Source organism: Sphaerodactylus townsendi, linkage group LG05, assembly GCF_021028975.2.
Source record: "Sphaerodactylus townsendi isolate TG3544 linkage group LG05, MPM_Stown_v2.3, whole genome shotgun sequence".
NCBI classification, from domain to species: Eukaryota; Metazoa; Chordata; class Lepidosauria; order Squamata; family Sphaerodactylidae; genus Sphaerodactylus; species Sphaerodactylus townsendi.
In genome coordinates this window covers 83,496,342-83,521,487 of record NC_059429.1, presented here as the reverse complement: position 1 = coordinate 83,521,487, position 25,146 = coordinate 83,496,342, and the positions used below count along the sequence as shown (strand labels likewise).

Below are 25,146 nucleotides of genomic sequence, written 5' to 3'. Positions count from 1 at the left end.
CAGTTACCTAGTCATAATGCCTCCTTTGAACAGCCTGGGCCTATATGAACATTCCTATGTGCTATCTAAAAAAAACATGTTTGCTGGAATTGAGGTCTCTTGGTCACTGTGGGGAGCAAAAGAAAGGACAAATGTAATAACAATGGAAAGGAGGGTAAGACTTCCTCGTGGACCACACATGGGGTCAGCAAATGCCAGCAGTAACTGGGGAAACTACCACTCAAACAAAGAAAGGGCTCTTATTTGACATACCAGTATTAGAGAAAATGGTACAATATGGTTATTTTAAAAGACAGCAAGAGTACATAAGGAGGCCATTTCATCCTAGGCTCTGGGCCATTTGTTAACAAAGCAGTCACAGAAAAAAAAACGTTTTGTGAGGATGGATCTTGTTCTCATTTCCTACTGAAGTCAATTGAGAATGGTTAGTTGATCTACTATAAACTAGCCTACGTAATTTATTGGCCAAATGAGGAGAAAGGGAGGGAGAAGAAAAGATTAGCAATGAACTGTCAACACTCTGCAATGCTCGGAAATCCTCAGGGTGGGTTTTGGTTTGTTTGTGGGGGGGGGTTTTTGCATCTTGCAGCCCAGCCCTCCTCTTTATTCTGTCTTGCCCATCTTAACATTTCTAAATGTAAAATAAAGAAAATGCACGTACACAGGCAGTGCTGCCCCAAGAGATACTGGCTCCCTTTTCCCCCTTCCAGCTCCCTGCCATTTGCTACTGCCCCTATTTCATTACCAATTTTAATTTGCCTCTAATTAAATCCTGTGTATTTTTCTGACTCACTTGCTAATCCATGAGGGAGGCAGGAGGCTGGAGTGGAATCTCTCCGAGCTATAATTACAAAGGGCCTAATCACGCCGGGGCTCTGCCTTTGAATAAATTTCCTTGCATTAAGGTTCTCAGATTCTCTGCCTTGCAAATGAGAATGACCCCAATTTCAGGATGTTGGCCTCGGAGGGTTTTTTTTTTATTTCGAGTCCTGATTCGTGATGAGAGACTAATTCGTTACGCTAAAACATTAACAGCAATTTAAGAGGTCGAACGGGGGCCGTATAAACAAAAGAGCTGGCCAAGACAACAAGGCAAAAGGGAGAGATGGGGAAGAAACCCCCCACCTTAGAAAGTGTTACCATTCTTACAAACACATCAAATTGGACTTCCCCCTACATTTCTGGCAATACTTCATTGTCCAAAATAACACATTCTTCCTCGTACCTTGGGTTATTTGCCCAACTGAATATTTGTGATGATGCAGATTAAATAGCCCGAGTAGTCCCTGAGCACCTGTGTTTAAGACTAGGGCCCTTTCAGTTTTTGTGCAGCAGTGGCATCCAGACAGCTCTAGAGTATCCACATGGCACTGTGGACTGGATCTTGTGATATATTAAAGGAGTCAAACAGCAGTCTTATTAAAGAGACTGTGTCACTTCAGAACACCGAATTGTGTTGATCCTCCTGTACCATCTTTCCAATGATATATGAAATACCTCACAACCCTTTTCTTTCTTTCTTTCTTTCTTTCTTTCTTTCTTTCTTTCTTTCTTTCTTTCTTTCTTTCTTTCTTTCTTTCTTTCTTTCTTTCTTTCTTTCTGTGACACTGAAATGGCTGTAAGCCCTGAGACCTTGTAAGGGATCCACCAAAGTCTTGTAGTTTATCTGAGTCATGTCTCAAATTTGATATTTTGAGAAGGAGCCTAAAATGACTTGCTAAGTTTTTCAAAGGGAGCCTTCTCGTTTAAGAATGGACAGTCCTGTAGAATTCAAAAAGAGGAATCCAGGCAATCACTAAAAATGTTGTAACCTGATGTTTTGATTTTTGGTACAGCAAAATTCTGCACAGCATCACTTACCACTAGAAACCACATCTATTAGAAATGACAGCCTTTTATTATTGGCCCTGAACTGAAAACAGTTTGGAAACAAGCACTGAAATCAACAGATAAACAGGAAAGGAATACTTTTTGGAAACCCATGCTGCAGATAATTCTAAGTCTATTTCATTAGTGTGGCTTTGCTGCTGTTGGGCAGATGACTCTTAGAGAATGCAGCTGTTTGTATCTCTATCTTCCTTCCTTTGGCTGACAAAGTCCATGATGAACTCTAAAATTTGCATGCACTTGTACACACCCCAGCAAAAAACAAATTTGGTTTTGAGAAGGCTTTGTGCACAATGACAGCCACTAATCAGAGCTGTTACAATTTAAGAGCAATGCATGCTTTTCTGATCAGACTTACAGATCCAAACTCAGAGGTAGCCTCAGAACCTCCTAGGTGTTCTACTGGTACTGGCCTGCACCCACAACAGAAAGCAGAATCCTATCTTATATGCAGAAGGCCAGACAGGAAATTGAAGCAAAATAAAAACTCACCCAAGGTATCAGTGAACTACTGTGTCATTCCTGAACATTCCACTTGATATTTTACAACAAAATCAGTAATTTATGGATCAGTTTGAATTGCAGCCCCATCCTGGAGGAATTTTTTTCCCCAGAATTAACCCCTCTGTTCTTCATAGCTACTCTGGTTGAATTCACTTTTCTGAAGTACCTCAGCTCCCGAGAACTCTGTGTGGCTTCTTTATAAGGTACATGAACTCCTAGACAGCCCACTAGACAGAAACAGAGTGGTGCTAAGATGTCCTTTTTCTCTGCCTCGCTTCTGCAGTCCCCTGCTCCAGGGGGGCCTTCCTGCAGGATTTTAATGCGGCTTTTGTATTTTGACAGAGTATTTGTTTAATGCCAGACTTGGCTGCTGTGTTTGCTTCTTATCTTTGCCTTTTCTAATGATGTTTGCTTTAGGCCCCTGGCCCTGCCTTTCTCCTCAGTTCCAGCCCCAACCATTCAGCATTACTCTCAGCTCCCTGCTATGTTTGCTGCTGCTGCTGTCACCACCAACACAATCCTCTTCATGCCCGACTCTTTACAGGTACCTTTCCCTTCTCCTCTTGGCATCTGTTTGCTTTGCACTCATTCAGTTCCTCCTACCTGAGTACCTCAGAGTGTTCTAAAAACAACAGCTATAGATTAAATCATCAGGAAAAAACCAAAACAAAACGGAAATGCTTTCTGTGTAAGACAAACAAAATAATATATGAACTTGATAGAACATTTCTCACTGCCAGAATCCCAGCTCCTTTGCCCAGCACTTTCCTAATGATTTTTTTTAATTGCTTAAGAGGAGAAAGAACTGCACATCTAGGTTTTTTTCACTTACGGAAATAACAGCTGTTTTAAAAGGAACAAAAATATTTTAAAGCCAGCTTTCACGGGAAGAGGATTCTGAGTAAAGGTAAAATTTCACATGTGAAATGTGCAAAACATGATGCAATAGTAGGCATATGAGGCAGAGTATAAATATTTATAAATAAAAAATCATATTTCTAAGTCACTATTCACTCTTCTTAGAGTCAAAACCATAGTCCAAACCTTTGGATTCACAGACATAGCATCATCTATGAGGACACATTATTTTAAATATGACTGGCATATCAGAGCTGAAGAGCAAATGGATGATCTGGTATTTCTTTAGATGCAGCACCACTGTTTCTTTCTATGGGACACTATTGGAAACATATATACATTGTTGTTCATGCTATTATTTCTGGTTTGTACGAACAGGGTGCATTTATACATAATGTTCAACCTAAGCCATTAGGGGGATGCGCAAACTTACCAACCCCTAGAAAAAGATTGCAGTCTCCCTTTCAATTTGTTCAAAATTATCTTTTCACAGACATCTACACTTGTTCATATTGTAGGGAAAATAACTTGAGGCACATCATCATCGTTCTCTACTCCACAACGTAAATGTTTCCATGACTTATGGAATTATTGGTCAGTACAAGAATCTGAACAAAGTCAAGATAATTAACGTTATAATTCTTCATATCTAAGGGGGCAGCAGGTACTGAATTCATGTCAATGACACATTCAGTTAGGACTGTTTTATGTTACTTTTTAAGATATACTCTAACTTCCATGTCAGAAAAAGTACACAATTCAAAGAGCGTGCAAATGCTTTTTTGCAGCTGACATGGGTAGTGGGGAAGCCACTGGACAGAGGAACAAAGAGACAGAGACACATATGCTATAACTACCATTCATACATGCTGAGCACACACTCTCAACCACACTGATTTTTAAAGAGCAGCACATGAAATAGTCTTCAGAAGGTCTCATAGGGTTAAGTAGGCAAGATGAAAGTAGTGAAGCCAAAGGAAAATTCAGTGGTGCAAGACCCTGGAATGAGAGAATGGGAGACACGTTGAGAGCAAAGGTTCCAGACAGAGAATGAAATGAATAAGTGTATAGCAGGATCGGACCAGTCTTGCACATCCATTTGTCAGAGGAGTGGGGGGAATTGCCAAGGCAAGCTTTTGTTGATGATCCACACTGTGGAACAAAAACAGCTAACAAAAACTCAGAGGATGAGTCCAGTCTGGAACTTGTAAGCCCGACAAAAATAAATCCAGGCAAAGTAGTACAAAGTGCAAGGGGGACATTTAAGCTATGCATTTCCCTTTCTTGGTGCCATTATTCATGATTGTTCACCCAGACACAGGCTCAGCACTGAAGCAGGCAAACAACTATTTAGAATCATGATGTCTGCCAACTGCAGGAACAGTCCTTTTTTGGAAGGTGGAGGCAAGAGTTTACAGTGCAAACATGTGAAGGGTTCTCAGAACAGTATGTTCACCTGCATGGCATTCAGAGTCTGTACTTACATTCTATTTTCAGGAGTTTTCATGAAATGTATTGAATAAAAAGACCTGTCACAACTAATCTGCCACAACAATCCCTTGATCTTATTTCTTGCCTGATAACAAGTAAGAGCCCAAACACTTTTACCAGCCCAGCAGGAAGTCCAATGCAAAGAATGGACTGAAATTGTATACAGAGGACCAATCATGTAAGAAACAACAGCAAGAAGGAAACACATTTTTAAAAAACCTGCCCCACAGAATCCTAATATAGAAGTCTAATCCATACCCACATCTGGACATGTTATTTTTGCAGTTTTCTTTGCTGACAAAATCACTCTCATCCCTTCTGACTTGGAGGCCAAGTTGAGGACAGATCCTGTACCTGAGGTGTCAAAAGCACCTGTTTGTTATGGATAGTTTCAGATTGATCCTGCCAATGGATTCTGACAGGGTCCTTGGAAGTGTGAGGGCTACCACTTGTGTTCTGCACTCATGTCTATCAGGGCTTTTAAAATCTTGCAAAGAAAAGGAATAAGAGACATTAGTGAAAATCATCAACTCCACTCTGATTGAGGGGGCTCTCCCTAAGCCTTTGAAGGAGGCTGTTATTACACCACTGCTCAAAAATCTTCAGTGGCTGAGAAGAGGTGGCTAATTACAGGCCAGTCTCCAATTTACCTTTTCTAGGGAAGTCAATACAGCAAATTTAATTAATTACCTTATTATGCTTGCTATCCCCTGCTTTCTCAGCTGGAGCAGGGCAGTAGAACAGTTTCAGGATTTCCTGAATGACATATCAGGAAATCCATTTCAGTCTGTCTTCAGGCCTGGGTTTGGTAGTGAGATGGCTTTAGTTGTACTGGTGGATGATCTTCGTTTAAAGTTGGACAGGGGACAATCTTCCCTATTGGAACTGTTGGACCTCTGAGTTGCCTTTGATACATTTGACCACTCCATTCTTATGCGCTGGCTTGAATATGGAGTTCCATAAGTCCCTGTGCTCCAACTATGGCAATCTCTCACCACTTAGGATGGCCAGTCTAGTATTGACCAGAGCCTTAGCCTTTTCGATCTTAACTCCAGCTCTGTGGAATGGGCTCCATGAAGAGGTGGGAGGGTCCCGTTCTAAAAACACTAGGGTGACACTTCAAACATCTTCAAATCGACAAAATCAACACTGATCAGATTCAGAAGGCAGCCCTGCTGGAACCTGCACAAATACTACATCGATACATTACAACATCCTAGGTCTCTGGGTGGAGAATGAATTGCAATGAAAGGTCAACAACCAGCTAAAGAACTGGCAGCTGTGATATCAAACATGACAATAATAATATTTCAATACTTCTGAATCTAAGTAGAAATGGGGCTAGTCAGTGCCTGGACAGGAAACCCGCTGGAAATATTTTGTACGCTGCCTTGAATTCCAGGATGGAAGAAAGGAAGGATACAAATGTAACAAACAAAACAAATACAAATGTGGAGGGAATTTAATGTATTTTCTGAATCAACAGCTGGAAAAAGCTGAATGCCAACAACAGAAGATAGATCACACGAGATTTCGAATGCGGAAGAGAAGAGAATAAAGTTGCTTTGGGTTCCCATTAGGGAGAAATTTAATTCAATTATTATTTAATAAATGATAAATAATTTATTGTTCTACTTTAAAAAAACACTCATTTGAAGCACGTAGCTCATTTGAAGCACGGACATTTTGGGGTTCCATGATTATATTAAATGCTACATGATTATACAAAAGACCACAGAACAGGGAACTTATTGTCCTCTAGACAACGGAATTCAAAAAGTTCTGTATCTTTGGAGTTACCAACATCCCTTTAATCTATGCAGGTCCCTGTCTTTTAATAGCACGCAACAGTCAAACATTACAGGAATTACAGATAACTAGCTGGGATTTCATTTTATTAGTAATGGATTGGTATGTATTTTATATTAAATGTATTTACAACTACTTTCATGCTTAGCATATTTTTAAAAGAAAGCTGCAACCTGGTCTCAGCAAGGAAATGGGCAGGACAGAAATCCAGAGAAACCACAGTGTCAGAGATCACAATCTGCTAGTGTATCTGTCCAGACTGGTTCAGCGTACAGCTGAAAGCACACTCTCAATACCTGTACTCTAAAACTGTAAGCAAAACATAAAAGCGCAAATCTATACACGGCTAATATTACAGCTAAACAGATCACATGCTGTTTGAAAATTTCACAGCGGTTGTATTCCCTGAAGCACTTCCATATCTGGTGTCTCGAGAATGTGATTATAGCATAGCATAAGCTATTATAGCTAAAATTTGTTGTATTGTAAATAATTACATAGTAAGAAAAATTCCTCCTCTGGCAGGTGAATTGACTAAGTGTCACCTAATAATTGTTTTCCAGACTCTAGCAACCAAGATTATAGAATTCATGAACAAGCAGGAGTGAAATTTCTTTCAAGTCTTTCATTTTGTACTTGAGTAGGTTAACTATCTGCCTCCATCTATGGAGGAAGCTCAATGATGTAGTGAGCAATGCCCCAGTATCAGAGGGTGTTTTTAAAGCAATATTTTACATAAGTAGAACACTGTGCTGCAAGTTTTTGTTAACTGAAAATGAAAAAAAGATTGTTTTCCTCAGTTCATTATTTGCAGTTCTCTGTTGGAGTGATCACAAATCCTTTTTATTTGTGGCTTGTTCCCACTGATTTGTGGCAGTATCTATGACCTGCACAAGTCCAACCACTTGCCTGCACTGTCATTAGTGCTGCTTTCCCACCTTCTGGATTCATATGCACTTGATGCAGTTAGCGCCAATCTCTTCAGGACAGGTGTGCAGCACAGCCTCAGAGAGGCATCTGTCAAAACACATGCATCAACAGAGAGCCAAGACTGGCTATAACCCTCTATCAAGACACTCAGCGGCAGATCTAAATTTCTGGCAATATAATATTCTAACATTTAGGCAAGTGAGTAAGTGCCTTATATGCCATGCCGAATTCATCAGAGAGATAGTGAGATCAGATGGCAGGGTCAAACAAGGTATAATAAAGAGACTAAAGGGAGGGAAAGGGGCTTATAAAGATCATGAAGAAGTAAAGGAACAACAGAGTCAGGGCTGCAACTTTACCTGTGGTGCTGCAGAGAGAAGAAAACTGTGGACAAAGGAGCCGGAAGGAGATTAGTTAATTAGCCTTTCCACCTTTCAAAAGTCTAGACAACTGGGGGCAAGGAAGGGAGAAGGTGAATTGACTGAAGTTGCACTGGATGAAAGGGCCATTTAACTCTACCCCCTCCATTCCTCTAAATTCCCTGCCCCCCACCCTTTACTTATGTCTTGCACAGCAAAATTATCTCTCTTCTTTCTGTGATTTAGGTCTGGAGAATAGTGCTGTTTCTCCATGGCACCCATCCCATCCCCTCATGACTGCTTAGACAAAAATAATCCTGCAGAAGCGCTAATTATGCTTTCCCCATCAATCCATCCCCATCAAATTTGGTCCTGAGTACTGTGGAGTTCGGGGAGAAAAAGGTCTTGGTAGAGATGGCGGCAGATGACCTTTTGTGATGGAAGTAGAGAAGCAGGAGAGAGATGAAGCCGTTGTGAAGAGAGAGAGCAAGCATGCTATGATGTGAAACAGCATTCTGAGCTAGGGAAAGAAAGGAAGAAGAACTGTCATAATAATTCCCCACCCGAGAGAAAAAACCAGAAGCAAAGGTATGAAGAGGTACAGGAAACACGCTGCAAGGGGGCAGCCATGCCAGCATATGGAATTCTATAAAGAAGAAAGAAAGAGCAGGGCAAATATGTCAGAATTGGGTTAAGCCAAAACGGACAAAAAAATAATTCCTTCTCCATAGTTAATGCGGCAGGGAAGATGGCCCGAACCGAATGAAAACAAATTCCACATAATACAACATGGCTTTCAATCAGTTTGAGAGAGATCCCAGTGAGAAATCAGAAAGACACAAAACGGCATTGGCCATTTCAAAAATTTTGCTGTCTAAATATTTAAGAAGAATGCAAGTAAACTATAGAGAATTAGAAAGCTAGCCCCAGTCAGAAGAATGCAGTGTATGCCAAAAAGACTTTAAGGAGCTTCCTATGTTCCTGATTCAGTGTCTCAATCCATAACTGTAAGTGGAGGAATGGGACTAGGCATCATGTTGCACTGATTTGAATATCTCTGGCAGATTCCACACGGGTCAAAATCAGCGGTGTGTGGATGGTAAAAACACCATTTTGGGGGAGGACTTCACACAGTTACCACTGCTGAAGCGAAGCTGCAACGTCCTATTTTCCCCAAAACAGCGTATTTGTGACTTGCTAAATGAGCGAGTCTTTTCAGAAATGCTGTTCTGCAACCGGTGCTGAGCAAATGGCCGGGCAGGAGGCGCTTCTGTTCCAGCTGTGCTTGCGTTTCTCTTTTATTTCCAGTTCACATCTGCATAGCCACGCAGGCGCATAGGGTCATATCAAGGTCTCATGGAATGTCAGCATGGCTGTAAGGGTTCATGTATGCATTCCTGCGTAGCTACGCAGGAGTGGACAGCCAACACACACAAAAATGCTGTGCCTCCATGCAAAAGCCCACGGCCTGGCCAATTTTCATGCTGTCCATGGGGTGCCTGGTCACGTGAATTCCCTGAGGCTGCAGCATTTTCGTTTACACCAAATGCACTCCACTATTTTTGGCCCATGCAGAATCCGCCTCTCACAGCGGATTCACAATTCCCCAACTGCATCATACATACTCGTGGAACAGCATACGTGTGGCTTTCATAGACCAGATGCAACTCATCCTGTATATAATAGTCTTACACTTATTCTTAGACAGGATCACACGGATCTTGACAAGTATTATTATTAATCTCACACCAGGCGGCTCAGTGGAAGGCTACCGGGTGACAGGACAGGCCGGGAAGACGCATCCCAGCCAGCTACGCTGGGCGACCCTGATCTTGTGCCTCAGTTTATTGTCCTCCGGGTTGCAAGTGGGAAGAAAGGAAAGATGGCAACAAAGAAAAGTGTGATTCCCCACCCCACCCCAGCGCACACACACACCCTTGCACTTGACACCTTTAGGCTCATTCTGTAAAACCAGGTTTGTTCACACTTTTTTGGCAAGCCTTCACAAGCTAAACTGATAAAGCAGATAAAGGATGACAAGGAAAACAAGACTGTTTTGGCCTTTGTTGAATTCAAGCACTTTAGGATTAGGAAAATCTCTGTTCCTCAGGAGCTTGTGTTATAGGGATGTGAGCGGCTGCTCATAGTTTGATATAATTAAATAATCAAAAGGATCAGTCATGTGCGGCAATTAACAGATCATGTAGCCTGACACAGGCAGCAGCATCTCAGAATTATCAGAATCCTTCTCCTGCTCCCTCTGTTGTAAAAGATCCCACATCCTGGTGCCTCATCCTTGCAGCTTCTGTCCACTAGCACAGAACAGCTCTCTCTCCCCAGAGATAGGTTTTCCCACATTCTTCTCAGAATTGATCCGTATCCATTCAACCCCTTCCTACATATGCTTGATGTCACAATCCTCTTTTCACTCTCAAAAGGGAACTTGTCCCATGACTTAATGGGCAGCAAGCTCTACCTGGCTGTTATCAGAGTCTGACGGATACACAATGACTCTGGCTTCCCGTCTGAGGGAATGATTGTATCAGGACTTGCCTGTGACACTTGCAGAATTATGTCATGTCTGGAGGATGGAATCTTATCAGGGCTCCCACTGAAAGGCAGAGATGCCCAGCTGCAGGGATGTGGCATCCCCTCCTCTATGCTAGAGAGAGTTTTCCCCTCAGCTCTCCCACCCCCTTCCTCTCTCTTGCATTCCAAGAAGGATTTGTCTCTTTTGCTCTCCAGCTCTAACTGAATGCACATCAGAAGCAAGGAATGAGAAAGCATGCAGACTGAGGCTTTTTTCTTTTCTTTTCAACTTAAAGGGCAAAATGCAGGGCTGCTTCACACAAAGTGTGTACACACGCAAAACACACTCAGGTAGTTTTCCGTATGTTAAGAAAGGCACATTTTCTAACACAGAGATTCATCAGCAAAAGCATTATTTTAAAAATGTTATAAATGGGTGTGCATTTAAAGGGCTGAATAGAGCCAGAATATTTTTTATTACGTGCGAGCCCAGGACCTTAGTGTCTAAGCCCCACATCCAGAGCTGATTCTCTTCTTCTCAATGTTATAATGTGCTCATGGCCAGTTTCACATACAATGCATTAAAGAAACTGTCCTGTTTTAGAGCCTAATTAAACCTGTAACTACAGGAATTGCGATCCGTGATCAACATCATCACATGTAAATGTATAACAGAGGGAATACACGCCTACCTGTTGACCCACAGGGAACTGACTGAGACTTATCTAGCATTCCAAAAAGAGCCTGAACAGGTCACATGTGAATGAACATGAGCCCTGTTTGATGCACAGAATCCTTTCTGTGCTAATGATTAAGTTTATTCCTCATGTTCTCCTCCCCACCTCCCAAGGTAGAAAGTCAAGAAGGCATCACACTCTGACACAGAGTCTTATCAGGAGGGCATCTACATCTTAGGGAGAACACCTGTTGCATCAAAAAGCCATTCTGAATCATTGCTAGTTTAGCCGAGTGATTTTCTATTTGCCACATACAGCAAGTTACAAGCCCCCCCCCCCCAACTCCCATGAAGGTTGACATCAACCTTGTTTTCTATTTCTGGCATCTCGACCTCCCTTTCTGCTTTTTCTACAGCCTGTGCCTATTTCTATAACCTTGACATGTCACTGACACCCACCCATACTTCATTTGCCATCTTCTCAGAGGACTGAAAGATTCTTGAAAGGGATGGATCATAGTCCTTGGTTGCTTTACCAAAAATAATGGTTGACTCATCTTTAACTGAACAAGTTATAGTGACAAGGACTAGTACAGAGAATGACATTAGCCAGGGTCTTTTCATTAGTACTTTCTGCATTCAGAGAACTGGTAACCATAAACCCTAATATCTCCCACCATGCCATTTCACCCTAACTAAACATAGTGAAAAATGGATGCAAGGTGATTTGCTTGCCTACTTTTCCCACTTCTGGTAATGACTGAACAGGGATCCAATGCATCTTACATGTAGCAAGTTTTAACTGTGAATGGAATGTGCAAATCTCAAAAAGTGAGAAATCTCTTCCTTCAGTTACAGTGGAAGCAAGAAAAACAGATGTGCAGATAATTCACACATTGCTTTACCTGCTTCAATCTGCATGCGAAGCCAGTTTCATATGTACACAGTATACTAGAGAATACAGTTCACTTTTTAAAAAGGTGAACATTGTAATAAAATAATTTCTTCTTTACCATAATATCCGAGTACCTCACTATAAGTTCTGTGTAATGCTAAGTGGAACAGAACTTGAGGGTAATGTCACATAAAGGCAAGAATGTCTAATAATCCTTTCTTCCCAAAATGAAACACGTGATAACACATTCCAAACAACTCTAGTGCCTTGCTCTACTACCCCCAAAATAGACTCCTTAGAGCAGTGGTGGCGAACCTATGGAACAGGTGCCAGAGGTGGCGCTCACAGCCCTCTCTGTGGAAACAGAGCCCCCGCCCCTACACACACCCATCAAGGCTGGCCTGGCCCGCTGGGCTCGATTATTAGCATTAAACCTAAGACTTAGTTTTGGGGAATCAGTGTAGGTAACCCTGTTAAGCGCTGTTAAACCCCACTGATTTTCATGCGAAGAACTAAAGCGCGATCCTTTACCTGGGAGTAAGCTCGGTTGCTGGCAATGGGGCTTGCTTCTGAGTAAACCCTCCTAGGGCCGTGATTCACCCATTGGAAGAGTTGCACTGTTGTTTCAAAGCAAAGCTACCGACTACCACCAAGCTTACTCCCGAGTAACGCACGCCTTGGAGCCAACCGTTTTTCCTAAACTAAAACCTCAGTATTCAGGCTAAATTGCCGTGTTGGCACTTTGCGATAAATAAGTGGGTTTTGGGTTGCAATTTGGGCACTCGGTCTCGAAAAGGTTTGCTATCACTGCCTTAGAGGGTGTAACTGAGTAAATGCCTTGATGTATTATTGTGCATTAACATAATGTATAATTCCCAGAATTATGCCCCTTACCACATTAGTGCTCAGTCATGGACATAAGCAGCTGCCAACCAACCCCATTGTCTCCCATCTACTGGAACTGCTCTTTAGAAATGAAGTTGTTCGTATCTGCCAAATCTAGCGTTGTGAACATGCTCCCACACTAAGGAGAGCAGCATTGCAGGGAAAGGATATGTGCATCTTGAAACTGTATTCCAATCTTAGGTTAAGCTTTACCTTCCAGGTAGCTGTGTTTCTTCTAAAGTAGGCAAACATCCGTTGGTGAATCTAGCTTGTAGATTCTTCCTATTCAATGGCTAGCTTGCCCTGTCAGGGTAGTCCTTCTAAGCTGGATAGCCTGCATTAAAAAGGAGGGAAAGTTATTCCCAGCGAATAGGCCTAGCAAGGATAAGGGATTTTGGAACAACAACAACAAAACAGACAGAATACACAGCAGGGCTTTGCAGACCATTCATTCCCCTTTCAAAACACACACCAAAGTACTGGACTATGGGCAAGTTCATCTATGTTTCTGACTGAAACATGAAATTATCAAACTCCACAGATGTTATATGCTGTCACTTCATATTTTATATATTTTCAGTGAAGGCAATTCATTCATTTCCTGAGAATCAAATCAGTGAATGAGTAAAATATATTCATATGTGAATCAGTCCAAAGGCAGTAGAACCCAGATATATTACCTACCCCCAAGGTTACAGAGCAAGCAGTAAAAGCCAGAATGCATAGGCATAATGGGTTGTATAGTCATGGCTTACTTTGAAAAAAAGAGAGGCAGCCCAAACTTTCCTGGAATCACACTCTTAGTATGTAGGATCTCCGCTGTCTTACTCAAACACATGGCAGCTGGCTTAGTGGACACTTAACATACACACACTGACCGTGCTCAGAGGTCCACTAGCTCAGCTAAGCATACAGGCAGAGAGAAAACTCCTCAGCAGCATCACATTCCAGTGCATTTTAGCAGCTTCTGGGGCTTCTCATTAGCAATCTTCAAGTGAGCTGAAATCAGTTTTTCTGTTCTTTTTCCTAACAAAGCAGACCATATAAAGCTAGCTAGGGGATGCCATGTTTACTTGGATGAGGACACCCGTTTAGATCAATTCAAAGCTTAATATATTCCTGTACATCTGAAGTTGACAACTCTGTAAATAATTTTAATAGGAACTGAGAGATGTAGCAGAAAATCTTCTAACACACATGCTCTGGCACCCTGTTTCTCAACTGCAGAAAACAAGTCCTAGTGAATACTCCCTCACCAGACAAACACTGAAAAGAACTGATGGGTAAAGGGATTTGGATCACTCTGCCCAAACTACAGTTAGCAGAAAAGACACTACCATGTTCATATGGTAGGATAGTAAAAGTAAGGGTTATTAAATTGCTCTTAAAATGCTGGGCAATAGAGTTAATTCAGTGGAAGGGGCAGCAACCATTACTAGGAATTCCACCCAAACAAGTTATGTTAGAAAGCACTCCTATACTCCCACACAGAACCAGACCAAAGCTGGCCTTTTTGGTCCTGCTCCCAGTTATGTATATGAAGATCAAACATTTCAACCTGAACAGGTTGACTCCCCTCTCTCTTCAACCTAACCAAGGTCACTGAGTTGACAAAGACAACTGAGAACAGATAGCAGGTTGATTCCCTCATTTGCTAACCTGCCTTAGGGAATGCTTCAGGCACCTGGTGCCAGTCACATTTGAAAAGAACCTCCTCAGTACTGAGTAGGTATCATTATAGAACTAAAACAACCAAAGAGACAAAAACAACATGAGAGGCACTTATAAAACGACAGGTAGCATAGAAAGAATCTTTTGCAGAATGTAGAATTTGGTATAATCCACTGAAAGCTGATAGGCAACAGATTCACAACATATACTGGTTGTGGTAGGTCAGTGGTGGCGAACCTTTGGCACTCCAGATGTTATGGACTACAATTCCCATCAGCCCTTGCCAGAATGGCCAATTGGTCTTTCTGGCAGGGGCTTATGGGAATTGTAATCCATAACATCTGGAGTGCCAAAGGTTCGCCACCATGGTGGTAGGTTTTCCGGGCTGTGTGGCTGTGGTCTGGTAGATCTTGTTCCTAACGTTTTGCCTGCATCTGTGGCTGGCATCTTCAAAGGTGTATTCAGAGCCACTATGCAGCCACAGATTCAGGCGAAATGTTAGGAACAAGATCTACCAGACCACGGCCACACAGCCTGGAAAAACCACAACAACCAGTTAAATCTGGCCGTGAAAGCCTTCAACAACATATAGTTTTTGCAGTACCTGCTTTTTGAAAAGTATTTCTTCATACTCTGAATGTACCACAAAATGTAGGTGGTGGCCACAAAACTTAGATGACTTTTAAAATGTTTAGTTAGCCACTATGAGATTTATTATCCACAGAAGCAAAAACAATTCCCAAATGGAAGCAGCCCTAGAATAACAGGCATTATATTCCAGTATGCCCCACTTGTGTGCATCCAGGGGCACGTGATTCATCCCTTTTTGATTTGGCACAAAATGGGTCATTTGACTAAATTCAACAATATCTATTTATTCACAAAAATCATAGCATGCAACAAAGCTTCTAATGCTTGCAGATGGAATGAGAAGAGGGCATAAAGGCATCGTCACTCTTTGGTCTTATTAATGGAGATCACATATTTGTACATGGAGCTCTTGATCTTGGAAACCATGGTCATTTCTCAAAGAAGTCAACCTCAATGAGTTTGTATGCAAATAAAGGTATCTGAATTCTCAACAGCAGGAAGAGGACCCTGGAGTCATTCTAATTCAGCCTTCTTTGTGTAGGCTTTAGAAGACCTTTAGTGCCAGCGAACAGGATATAAGTGAACTTAGTATTCTTATTAGTGAACTTGTGCATGTTGAATGAAGACATTTACCTGATCAGAGGGAAGTAAGGGTCAGAACTATGGGAAAATGCTGCATCTTGTATTCTAAGATAATTCTAAAATAATTAATAGAATGTAGATACACCAACAGCATGGCATAAAAACCATCCTCAATGGGGTTTTAACTTGTGTCAAAGATATGCTATTGGAAGCTCTGGAAACAGAAAGCCACAGCTCATCTAAGAAACTGTGACATAGTAAATTCCACCCATTGGCAAGGAAAGTGCAGACCTCTAGGATTGCTATCAATCAACTTTGTTGCGCTTTGACAACAGGAAGCTTATACAGATATAATATACCTCTTAGGAGTCAGCATAATGTAGTACCTAGACTACAAACTGGCAACCAGGTTTTGCCGTCTCTCTCAGACTAACCCACCTTACAGTGTTGTGGGAATGCAACTGGAAAGGGAGAATAATTTATGGTTCTCTGAGCTGTAGAGCTGGCAGAGTGTAGTGGTTAGTGTTGAACTACAACTTGGGAGACCAGGTTCAAGTCCCCACTACTGATTCTGTTTCTAAACTCACACCAAAGGAGAGGAGTTTGTGAATGACTCTCCATACCTCAATTCCTCGCATTTCTAGTTGCGGTGTCTTTCATATTAGGAGGGGAGCAGTCACAGAAGTAACCGGTGAGAGATACTGCAATAAAACTAAACTGATTTATTTTTTGAGGAAATCAGGGAGTTGTTAACCTGGTACACAAAGAAGCATCAATCCCAGAAATGAAACTAGCAACTCCTTGTCTCCAAGACTTTGACTCCATACAAACAGACCACACAGAAGAGTGCACTACCTACCCTTTTGCTCACCCTGCTAGACTGCTTAGTGATTCTTATGAAAGGGGAGGAAGAACACACACAGGCCATCTGAATGCTCAGGTTCAGATTGAGATATGGTAGGACAACAGGGGCAGCAGGGTGGGGAAAATATTTCACAAGAGCCAGATTTGCACCAGCCTACTGAACCAAATACTACTTCTCCAAACTCAGACAGAAGCAGCAATCTAGTATATACCATGGGCCACCGCCACAAGTTGTCATGATGAATCCCATTCAAGCCAAGTGTCAGCATTGCTCAAAAGCCTGTATTTTCCAGTTCTAGCTGGCATCCAGTTCTAGCTTGGCATACAGTTCTCCAGAATGCAGTTTCTCACCTGCCGGATAAGTGAGGCATATGTGAAGGGGGGGCGGACATCTGCATTCTTGTAAAACTCATGATTCTGTGCAAGCTCTAGGAGGAAGAAACACAGTTATGAAGAAAAGCACTGTCTGAAAGTACAGCTTATAGGACAATTTAAGCCAGGGGTCCCCAACCTTTTTGAGTCTGTGGGACTTCTGGAATTCTGACACAGCATGGTGGGCACAACCACAAAATGGCTGCTGCAGGAGGCAGAATCAGTCCCAAAATGGCTGCTGCAGCTTACCTTCAGTCACATAGTACAGATCCTTGTACTGAGGGTGGCAGCGGCTGCCAAAGTTGTGTTTTTAACAATCTACACAGCGAATCAAATCTTCAATGGCTAATAGCCCCACTTTGCCCCACCCACTTTCTAAAACCCTTGATGGGCACCAGGAAAGAGGATGGCAGGCACCATGGGCACCATGTTGGGGACTCCTGATTTAAGCAAAAACCAGGGAAACTATTGTGGCTTCCTCTTCTACACTCACCTGACGAGATTGGTGTGCAGAATTTCTCTGAGTTCCTTCTGCGAATGGGTCCTACACTGTGTAAAGTGGATGAGCTGATGACAGAAGGACCCTGCCGTAATGGAGTAATGGGTGCGGTAGCAGAGGTGGGGGGATGAGGTAATCCATCAGGGAAGGTATCAGAAGTGCTCTTGGAGAGGGTGGCGCTAGAAACCAGGTTCAGCTGCTCAAATAGGATGGGGAAAAGGCCATGATTAAGACCACTTAAGAGGCAGTTGCTTATGGGTAGACAGACAGCACGTTTTGTTTGCACAAAGCAGAAGATAAGGATAAACTAAATGGGTGAAAGGGAGTGAACATTACACCCATCAACCACTAATCGCAATGGAGAGACTGCATTTCATTGAAACCTGGGTCACATTCTGCAAAGCTGAATCTTAAAAATAAGGTACAAAAAGCGTTCAAAGGATTTTTTTCAAAAAAACAAATAGCAATAGAAGACAAATCTCAGGAGGAATAGATTTTAGTAAGGTCAACCCCTGTATACTTTTCATATCTACATTTGCAATTGCAAGTGAAGCAGGAATAAAACAGCATGTGCAAAAAAAATATCAGGTATTTTTGGAAGAAAGAATATTTTTTGAAACATCAGGCTTGCTTGATCAGAAACAATAAAGCAATTATAGTGCAACAGAGTATTGACATACTTCATCTCAGTAATCTTTACAACAACCTTGTATAGTTGTTAATATTAATACTATGTGCTACAACTGGAGGTATTTGTTTGGAAAATTTCTATGCTGCCTCATCAGGGAACCTGCCTGAGGTAGCTCCCAACATAATTAAAATATAAAGCATTATCACAGTGTTTAACAAAACAAAGCCAAACACAAAACAACATAAAACATAAAGCAGCTCAAGGTGGATCTCAAACATTCTCAGATCAAAGAGAAACTAAACAAACAATTTGACCTGATGCCTAAAAAAACATTGTGTAGGTACCAGGCAGGCCTCAAGGGACAGAGCCACTACTGAAAAAGCCCCGTCTCTAGATGTCACCGGCCTCATCTCCAAAGGCAGGGGCAAACAGAGCAGGGCTTATGAGGCAAATCTTTACCAGCAGGCTGGACAATATAGAAGGAGGACGCTCTTCCAGTACTAAGCAGGAACCAAGAGACAGTAAGTAACATACCAAGCCTGATTCTACTGCAGCTTTACTGAGAAATAAGGATATCTGACTTCAGTGGGCTTCCCTTTCAAGTAAACGTGCCTTCGTGAGTTCATGGCTGAGGTAATCTTTGAACTTGTAGCTTCCTGGTTCATAGCTCACATTCTAACTACACAACATCAGTCCCTGAAAAACTGCCCAAACGATCAAATGACTTTCAAACCAAGCCTGTAGCAGGAAGATGATCGGGTCATTGCTGTTGCTTTCATTTTAGAAACAAAATCTAAGATAGCCTAACAAATGTTGCTGAAAAATATTGGACGTATGCTGCCTGAGTAGAGAGCACCACATCTAGTAGAGTACTGGAGTAAGCCATAGCTATGACCCAACTCTGGCAGGTCAGGATAAACTTGTGGTGTCCAGAGTCCACTTAGAATTCCAGTTATTGCCAGAGGCAAGAGAGAAAGTCGTAATAATACGCTGAAACATTGCAGGGTACAAGTCTGGCAAAATATGAGCATATGAGCTAACAGCCTAACATTTCAGAAAAATGCTTTGGGTTAGGAATGCAAGTCCAGGTAATGATGGGCATGGATTTGCTAGTTCCTTTCTCAAATTACACCCATGGATGCTTTCCCAGGAACAGGAAGGACTTTCAAAAGCCACAGGAAAAGTGTAAGGGAGCACGGGAGAAAAAATTAAACTTTTTGTTGATAATGCAAATTCTTCCAAGAGAATCACACATAGATGTGAACAAGGACCCCCAGGGGGCACAGAACTAGTGCATCAGCAGCTCACATTTCCTAAAACAAGTCTTTGACACAAATGTTTTGGGATGGCTGATAAGGCAGTAAGGTAGACAGTGGCTCAGGAAGGAGCAAATGGCATGCCCTGCAGGAGACAGGCTTGTCTAGGAATCATTTGTACCAGCTTTAATTTTCAGCACTTCCAAACCCCAAATGCACAGTGATTTACAGTTCCTGCTGGCCTCTAAACCAATCTGGGTAATTAGCAGGACAGAAGCAGGAGCAAATCAATCTGTCTACATGAGTAGGAATGTTCAACCTAAGCGTGACCAGACTCATCCCAGACTACTTTCTGCACATCTTCATTTTGCATTCTACAGCTGTTTTGGCAGCATGACTATACCAAGTCAGCTGTAGTATGTTTAAGATGCCTCAATCTGGCTCAACATTGCGTTACTTGCCAGGAAGCAGGGCTAGATCATGAAACTACGCAGTTTCAGAATGTCATGTGGAGATGGCAGCAGAATGTCAAGAAGAGCAATTAGAGACTACAGCTAGAGCAAAGGGATAGCTAACCTACTGAAGGCAGTATCTGGCTGGCACTATGATTTTATTTTACCTTCCATGATCCCACTGGCAGATAGTGTGTGCTGGAACTGTAGCAGCAGAAAGGAGGCGGACGCTACAAGGAGGTAGAAAGGAAGGAAGAGGAGGCCAGGTTCAATGAAGACAGACAGAAATGTTTTCATTTCCTCTTCTGCCCTCATATCGTCACCTCTCTACACCAAGGCATAGTGGCTCCTTCATATCCCAGAGAGTAACCCTACCAGTTCTAGCCTGGCAAACACTATTAGAGAAATGGTTGGTCTAGCTCTCAGCAACTTCTGCCAGGAAGCTGACAGTCCAGATATGATGAATATAAGCAAGCCAAGACAGTACAAGTGGGGAAAAAACTCAACCCTACAGTTTGGGAACAGTCATAGAATTACTTACAGGCTGACTGAAGGGTTTTGGCTCTGAAGGTCTCATATGGAGATGGGCCATCATTGCTTGGAGACGCTCACTCTCTTTAGCTAGCTGTGGAGAGAAACAAGCAGGAAGTTGTTTATTTGGAGGAAGCTTACTCTCTGCAGTGGCCAGTTCACTCAGCCCACATACCTATAAGAGTGTCCTGGGTAACAGTTCAGTTAATAATCAAGCTGTTGAATGGCTTCTGATCATCAGAAGGGTAATGCACTGCTCCTTTTGCTTGCTCCATCTAGCCTCAGTGAACATATACCAACTTCTGTCTTACCGAACATTTCATATGAACAGTAATTTGACAGCACAGGGCTGTTTCCTTTAGTCCTTGCTGCACTCCCTTCTTAGAGCATTTCTTTAAGGGAAAAAATGCCACCTACCCTTATTCCTCAGTAACACTGAATATTCCTGAGAGTCACAAACCTAGCTATGGTATCACATTTCCAGTTCTCCAAGGAGCTGCCATTTCATATTGGATATCAAGATGCATGGTGGTGCTTGCTGCTCTGGCATGCCTGCCTTAAGAGTGGAAACATAGCAGTGGCAATGACATTGCAGTAAGGGAATAATCCACTGGATGCACAGAAACAGGGAAACTACCGACAAATGGAGTAATGCACTCTATACAGAGCTAGATTCCCTCCTCCCAACATCTTTCACCCCTGGCCTTTCCCTTCATCAAATGGTCTCCACACATCCCAGGTATCAAAACCCTTTTCTAATTGGACTTGCTGGATTACTTCTCCCTCCTTTCCCTGCTATATACCCTCCTGGCTGCCCCTACCCCTTCTTCCTTCCCATGCACCTGTTTTCTCCAAACCTGTCACTCGTCCATTTTTCCAACCTCTTCCCCCACTACATTACACTACTTACCCATCACTCCCATCATCCCTTTCTCAACCCACCACTCACCTGCCCATCCATCTTTCCAGATGTGCAACATTGGTTTAATTGCGTGCTCCTGGGATGTGTGTTTATTTCTCAGTGTGCAGAGAAGGGTGAAATATTCATTGTGGCACAGGGAGAGATTCTGAGTGCTGCAGCAGCAATGGGATCTGACACCATATCCCTTTGTGTCACCTTCCCTTTCTGAGGGCTCCCCTCAAACTTAGCCTCGGTTGCTCCCTGACCTGATGGGTCCTTATGCAGAATCAAGGACACGCCCAAAGAGGGCATTTCCACCTCCACCCACCCAGCTTGACTCCCTCCCCAACACAAAAGAGGGATGGCAAGCCACGAGTTAAAAGGCAGAAGCCAGTATGGAGTTTGCTGAAAGTTTGAGAGGCTCTGACGCAAGGACGCCCTGGCACCGTCGTGGCTCTCATTAGAGCTGACAGATCCACTCTCATGATGCAGGCTCTCTTGCTGTCAACACAGCAGGAGCTCTGCAGTGAAAACTTTATAATTGGGAGCTCTGGTGGCAGCTTCTCCCCTTCACGCACGGAGCTTTCTGTTCTCTTCAAGGATTCACTCTCCCACACTCCCTCTCTAAGCTCCTGTAATTGCTTTCAACCTTTTGCTTTAGTAAGTGTTTGGGAACAGGATAGAATCACACATCTTGACTCAGGGTGTGTAGCTATCTTGAGTGGTGCACTGCTTTCTAATTTTTCTTGGCATGTCTGTTGCATTCGTTTCGAGGAGCACCATTTGCAGCCACTGGTTTAGTTTAGTTTCCAACAGAGGCTGCCAGAGCCCTACATTATATTTGTCTGGCTCTTTAGCATTCTCCTTCCTTTGCCACTAATCCTGCTCCTGCAGTCATCTTAGAGAGTAATATGTTTCATTCATCCTTACACTACCTTGCACAAATACAACCTTGCAACTTAAAGTAACTCTTTGCCCAATCCCTCCAGAGTCCATCATGGAAGTATCACTGTTGACAGTGTTGAATTAGTACCCAGTGTAATAATTATGCACCCTAGACTTCATGCTTCTTTAACTAGTCCTATTTAATATAGAACATCCACAGTCAAGCCCTATGTTCAAAAGCATTTTTTTCCATAATCCAGAGCAGTGCCTTTCTTTGGCTTAGCAGTGTTCCATTTTCCAGGAAATTGTTTAGACCCACTCTTGAGCCCAGAATTAAACATTGTGGGGATTCTGCAGCTGCTGCTCAAAACAGAACCCCTGCATCTTCATCTGCTCCTTTTCTCACTCTTCATTAGACCCAGGAATAGAAAATCCATGCTGCAGTGTTGCAAAATTCCTTCCCTTGCCAACAGACAACAAAGTGGAGTGGCTGGCAGTGAGGAAACACACAACATGGTGACATTACTAGGTGTTATCTAGGTGAGAGGAGACAACTCACAGGTACTATTCTCATTGGCCATTCTGTGTCCCCAGTCACTAGGCTGAGGAGTAAGCAAACTCATTAAGTAATATTGGCACCACAAAATAAGAGACCTAAAATGGAAGAAGTGTCACACTCCATAGAGCTGATTTTCATGATGCTTGCCAATTTCAGAAGGTATTATTCTATCAGTTTATTTTGGATTCATATGCCTGTGCAACTCTGAGGGATGGAAACAGGGTTTTTTTAACACAGCAGCTTGCAAGACAGTAATAACAAAGACCATGAAACAGTCATGGTACAGGGCTTGATGAAACAACAAATATAGTCCACAATCTATTTCATTTTGCTTGCATTAACTTCTCACAGGCTCTCTCTTTCCCTTACAGGGTTACATGCCTATCTTTGATTCTGCCAGTATGCCTTAAATTGCTACCCATTGTGTGAGCAGTCCTAATCCAGCCCTGGGTACATACACTCAGTAGTGTGGAGAAATGAAGTACGAACCAGATGGTACACAGGTAATACTATGGAGGCTTCCATCATTGAAACGTTCAAGAAGTGCAACTATTAATCTGGTTGCTGCTGGCTGTATTATTATTATTATTATTATTATTATTATTATTATTATTATTATTATTATTATTATTATTATTACTATTATTATTACTATTATTATTATTTATTGGGTTTATAGACCGCCCTCCCCCGAAGGGCTCAATGCAACTAATCTAAATGCAACTTATCTTCTCCATGCAATCATGGGTATAAATGTGAGGATTAGAAATAATATTAGTTGCTTTTGTGGTTGATCTGCATCTACCAATAGGGAAATTGTTACCCTGCTGATTTTATTAGACCTTTCAGAGGGCTTTGATATGATTGACAATTCCATCTTATCTTGGTGCACTCAAGATTTGGGCAGGAACCTGAACTGAGCTGAACATGGTTCATTACATACATTTGCACCAACCTGTATTTCCAGCTGCTGTACCACTTGCATTTGAACTCGACACTGAGCTGTGCTTCGGTCATCAAGTGCATGTTCTGTATTGAGGTGTCTAAGAGACACAAGTTAAAAATTAGCAGGAGCAGTCCATGTAGCACAACAATATTCCTTCTCACATTATTGGTCCATACATGACAATCCTTTAATATACTAGTTTATGGCTGTGCTGCAGGTGAAAGTGTACTTTAAAGTATTGTCAAAGGTTTTCACAGCCGGATTCAACTGGTTCTGGGGTTTTTTCCAGGCTGTGTGGCCGTGGTCTGGTAGATCTTGTTCCTAACATTTCACCTGCATCTGTGGCTGGCATCTTCAGAGGTGTATCACAGAGAGAAGTCTGTTACACACTGTGTCTAGTGAGAAGGTGTGTAACAGACTTCTCTCTGTGATACATCTCTGAAGATGCCAGCCACAGATGCAGGCAAAATGTTAGGAACAAGATCTACCAGACCATGGCCACACAGCCCGGAAAACCCACCACAACCAACAAAGTGACATGCTTACCATTCTACCACCAGATGCATTCCGAGAAAGAACTCTATGCCCTCATGTGCCAGTTCTTCCACTGCAATTAACACTGCCAGGGAAAACAGATTATAAACATACATATGCATTCCGGCAGCATTCTCTACTTAAAGTTCACCACTTTCTCTCCAATTTAAGCTCCACTGCTACCAAGTTTGTATCCTGGGCTGAAGCATCATGGCAGCTCTCTACTCTCTATTTAACGAAGCCAGAAGTCCAGATGTCTAATCCCATCTACAATCTTGTATTTTTAAGCTCTGAATTTAAAGTTTGCTTATTGTAAGCCAATAAACCTGTGGTGCTACAATGATAAAAATTATTTTATTTCAAAACCTTTTAACTAAGGATGTGTGTTTGGATATTTCTGGTCTGAATATAATCGGTGGTTTTTGTATATATTCAAGTGTATGGATGTGTCACTGATGAACAGGATCAACTTAATCCATGCCATAGTATTCCCTATAAGTATATATGTCTATGAAAGTTGGACACTGAAGAAAACTGTGATGTTGGAAAAGAGTTTTATAAATACCACGGACTGCCAAAAAGACAAATAAGTAGGTTATAGATCGAAACAAGCCTGAACTTCCTAAAATTACTTCACTGAAGTTGTTGACCTTTGGTCACATAATGAGAAGATAAGGGTCACTGGAAAAGACAATAATGCTAGTAAAAGTTAAAGCCATTAGGAAAATAGGAGACTCAACATGCGATTTATTAATTCAATGAAGGAAGCCGCAGACCTCAGTTTGCAAGACCTGTGAAAGGCTGTTAATGATGGAATGTTTTGGAGGTCATTAGTTCATAGGGTTGCTATAAGTTGGAAGCAACTTGACAGTAGTTAACACACATGCACACACTCAAGAGTCCAGAAGATATTCAGGATTTTATAGGATACAGTAAATGATTCCCCCAAAAATCTGGAAATATTTGGGAATATACAGAAATACTCAGGGGCAACATTTTAAGGCTCTCAGGACTATTTCTATTTCATTTGACAGTGTCTTGGTAGTGAC

The 25,146-nt window shown here is 42.1% G+C and overlaps 1 protein-coding gene across 1 annotated transcript in view; it reads right to left on the bottom strand.

The window, feature by feature from the left end:
- The window catches only part of FOXP4 (forkhead box P4), a 162,388-nt gene that overhangs the window by 15,000 nt on the left and 122,242 nt on the right, over positions 1-25,146 (bottom strand). Inside the window, exons 9-13 of the mRNA XM_048497872.1 lie at positions 23,573-23,660; positions 20,283-20,366; positions 17,397-17,598; positions 16,883-16,959; positions 13,037-13,087 (exon numbers count right to left, since the gene is read on the bottom strand). Of these exons, the coding sequence (XP_048353829.1) occupies positions 13,037-13,087; positions 16,883-16,959; positions 17,397-17,598; positions 20,283-20,366; positions 23,573-23,660 (502 nt within the window). The remainder of the gene's footprint in view (positions 1-13,036; positions 13,088-16,882; positions 16,960-17,396; positions 17,599-20,282; positions 20,367-23,572; positions 23,661-25,146) is intronic.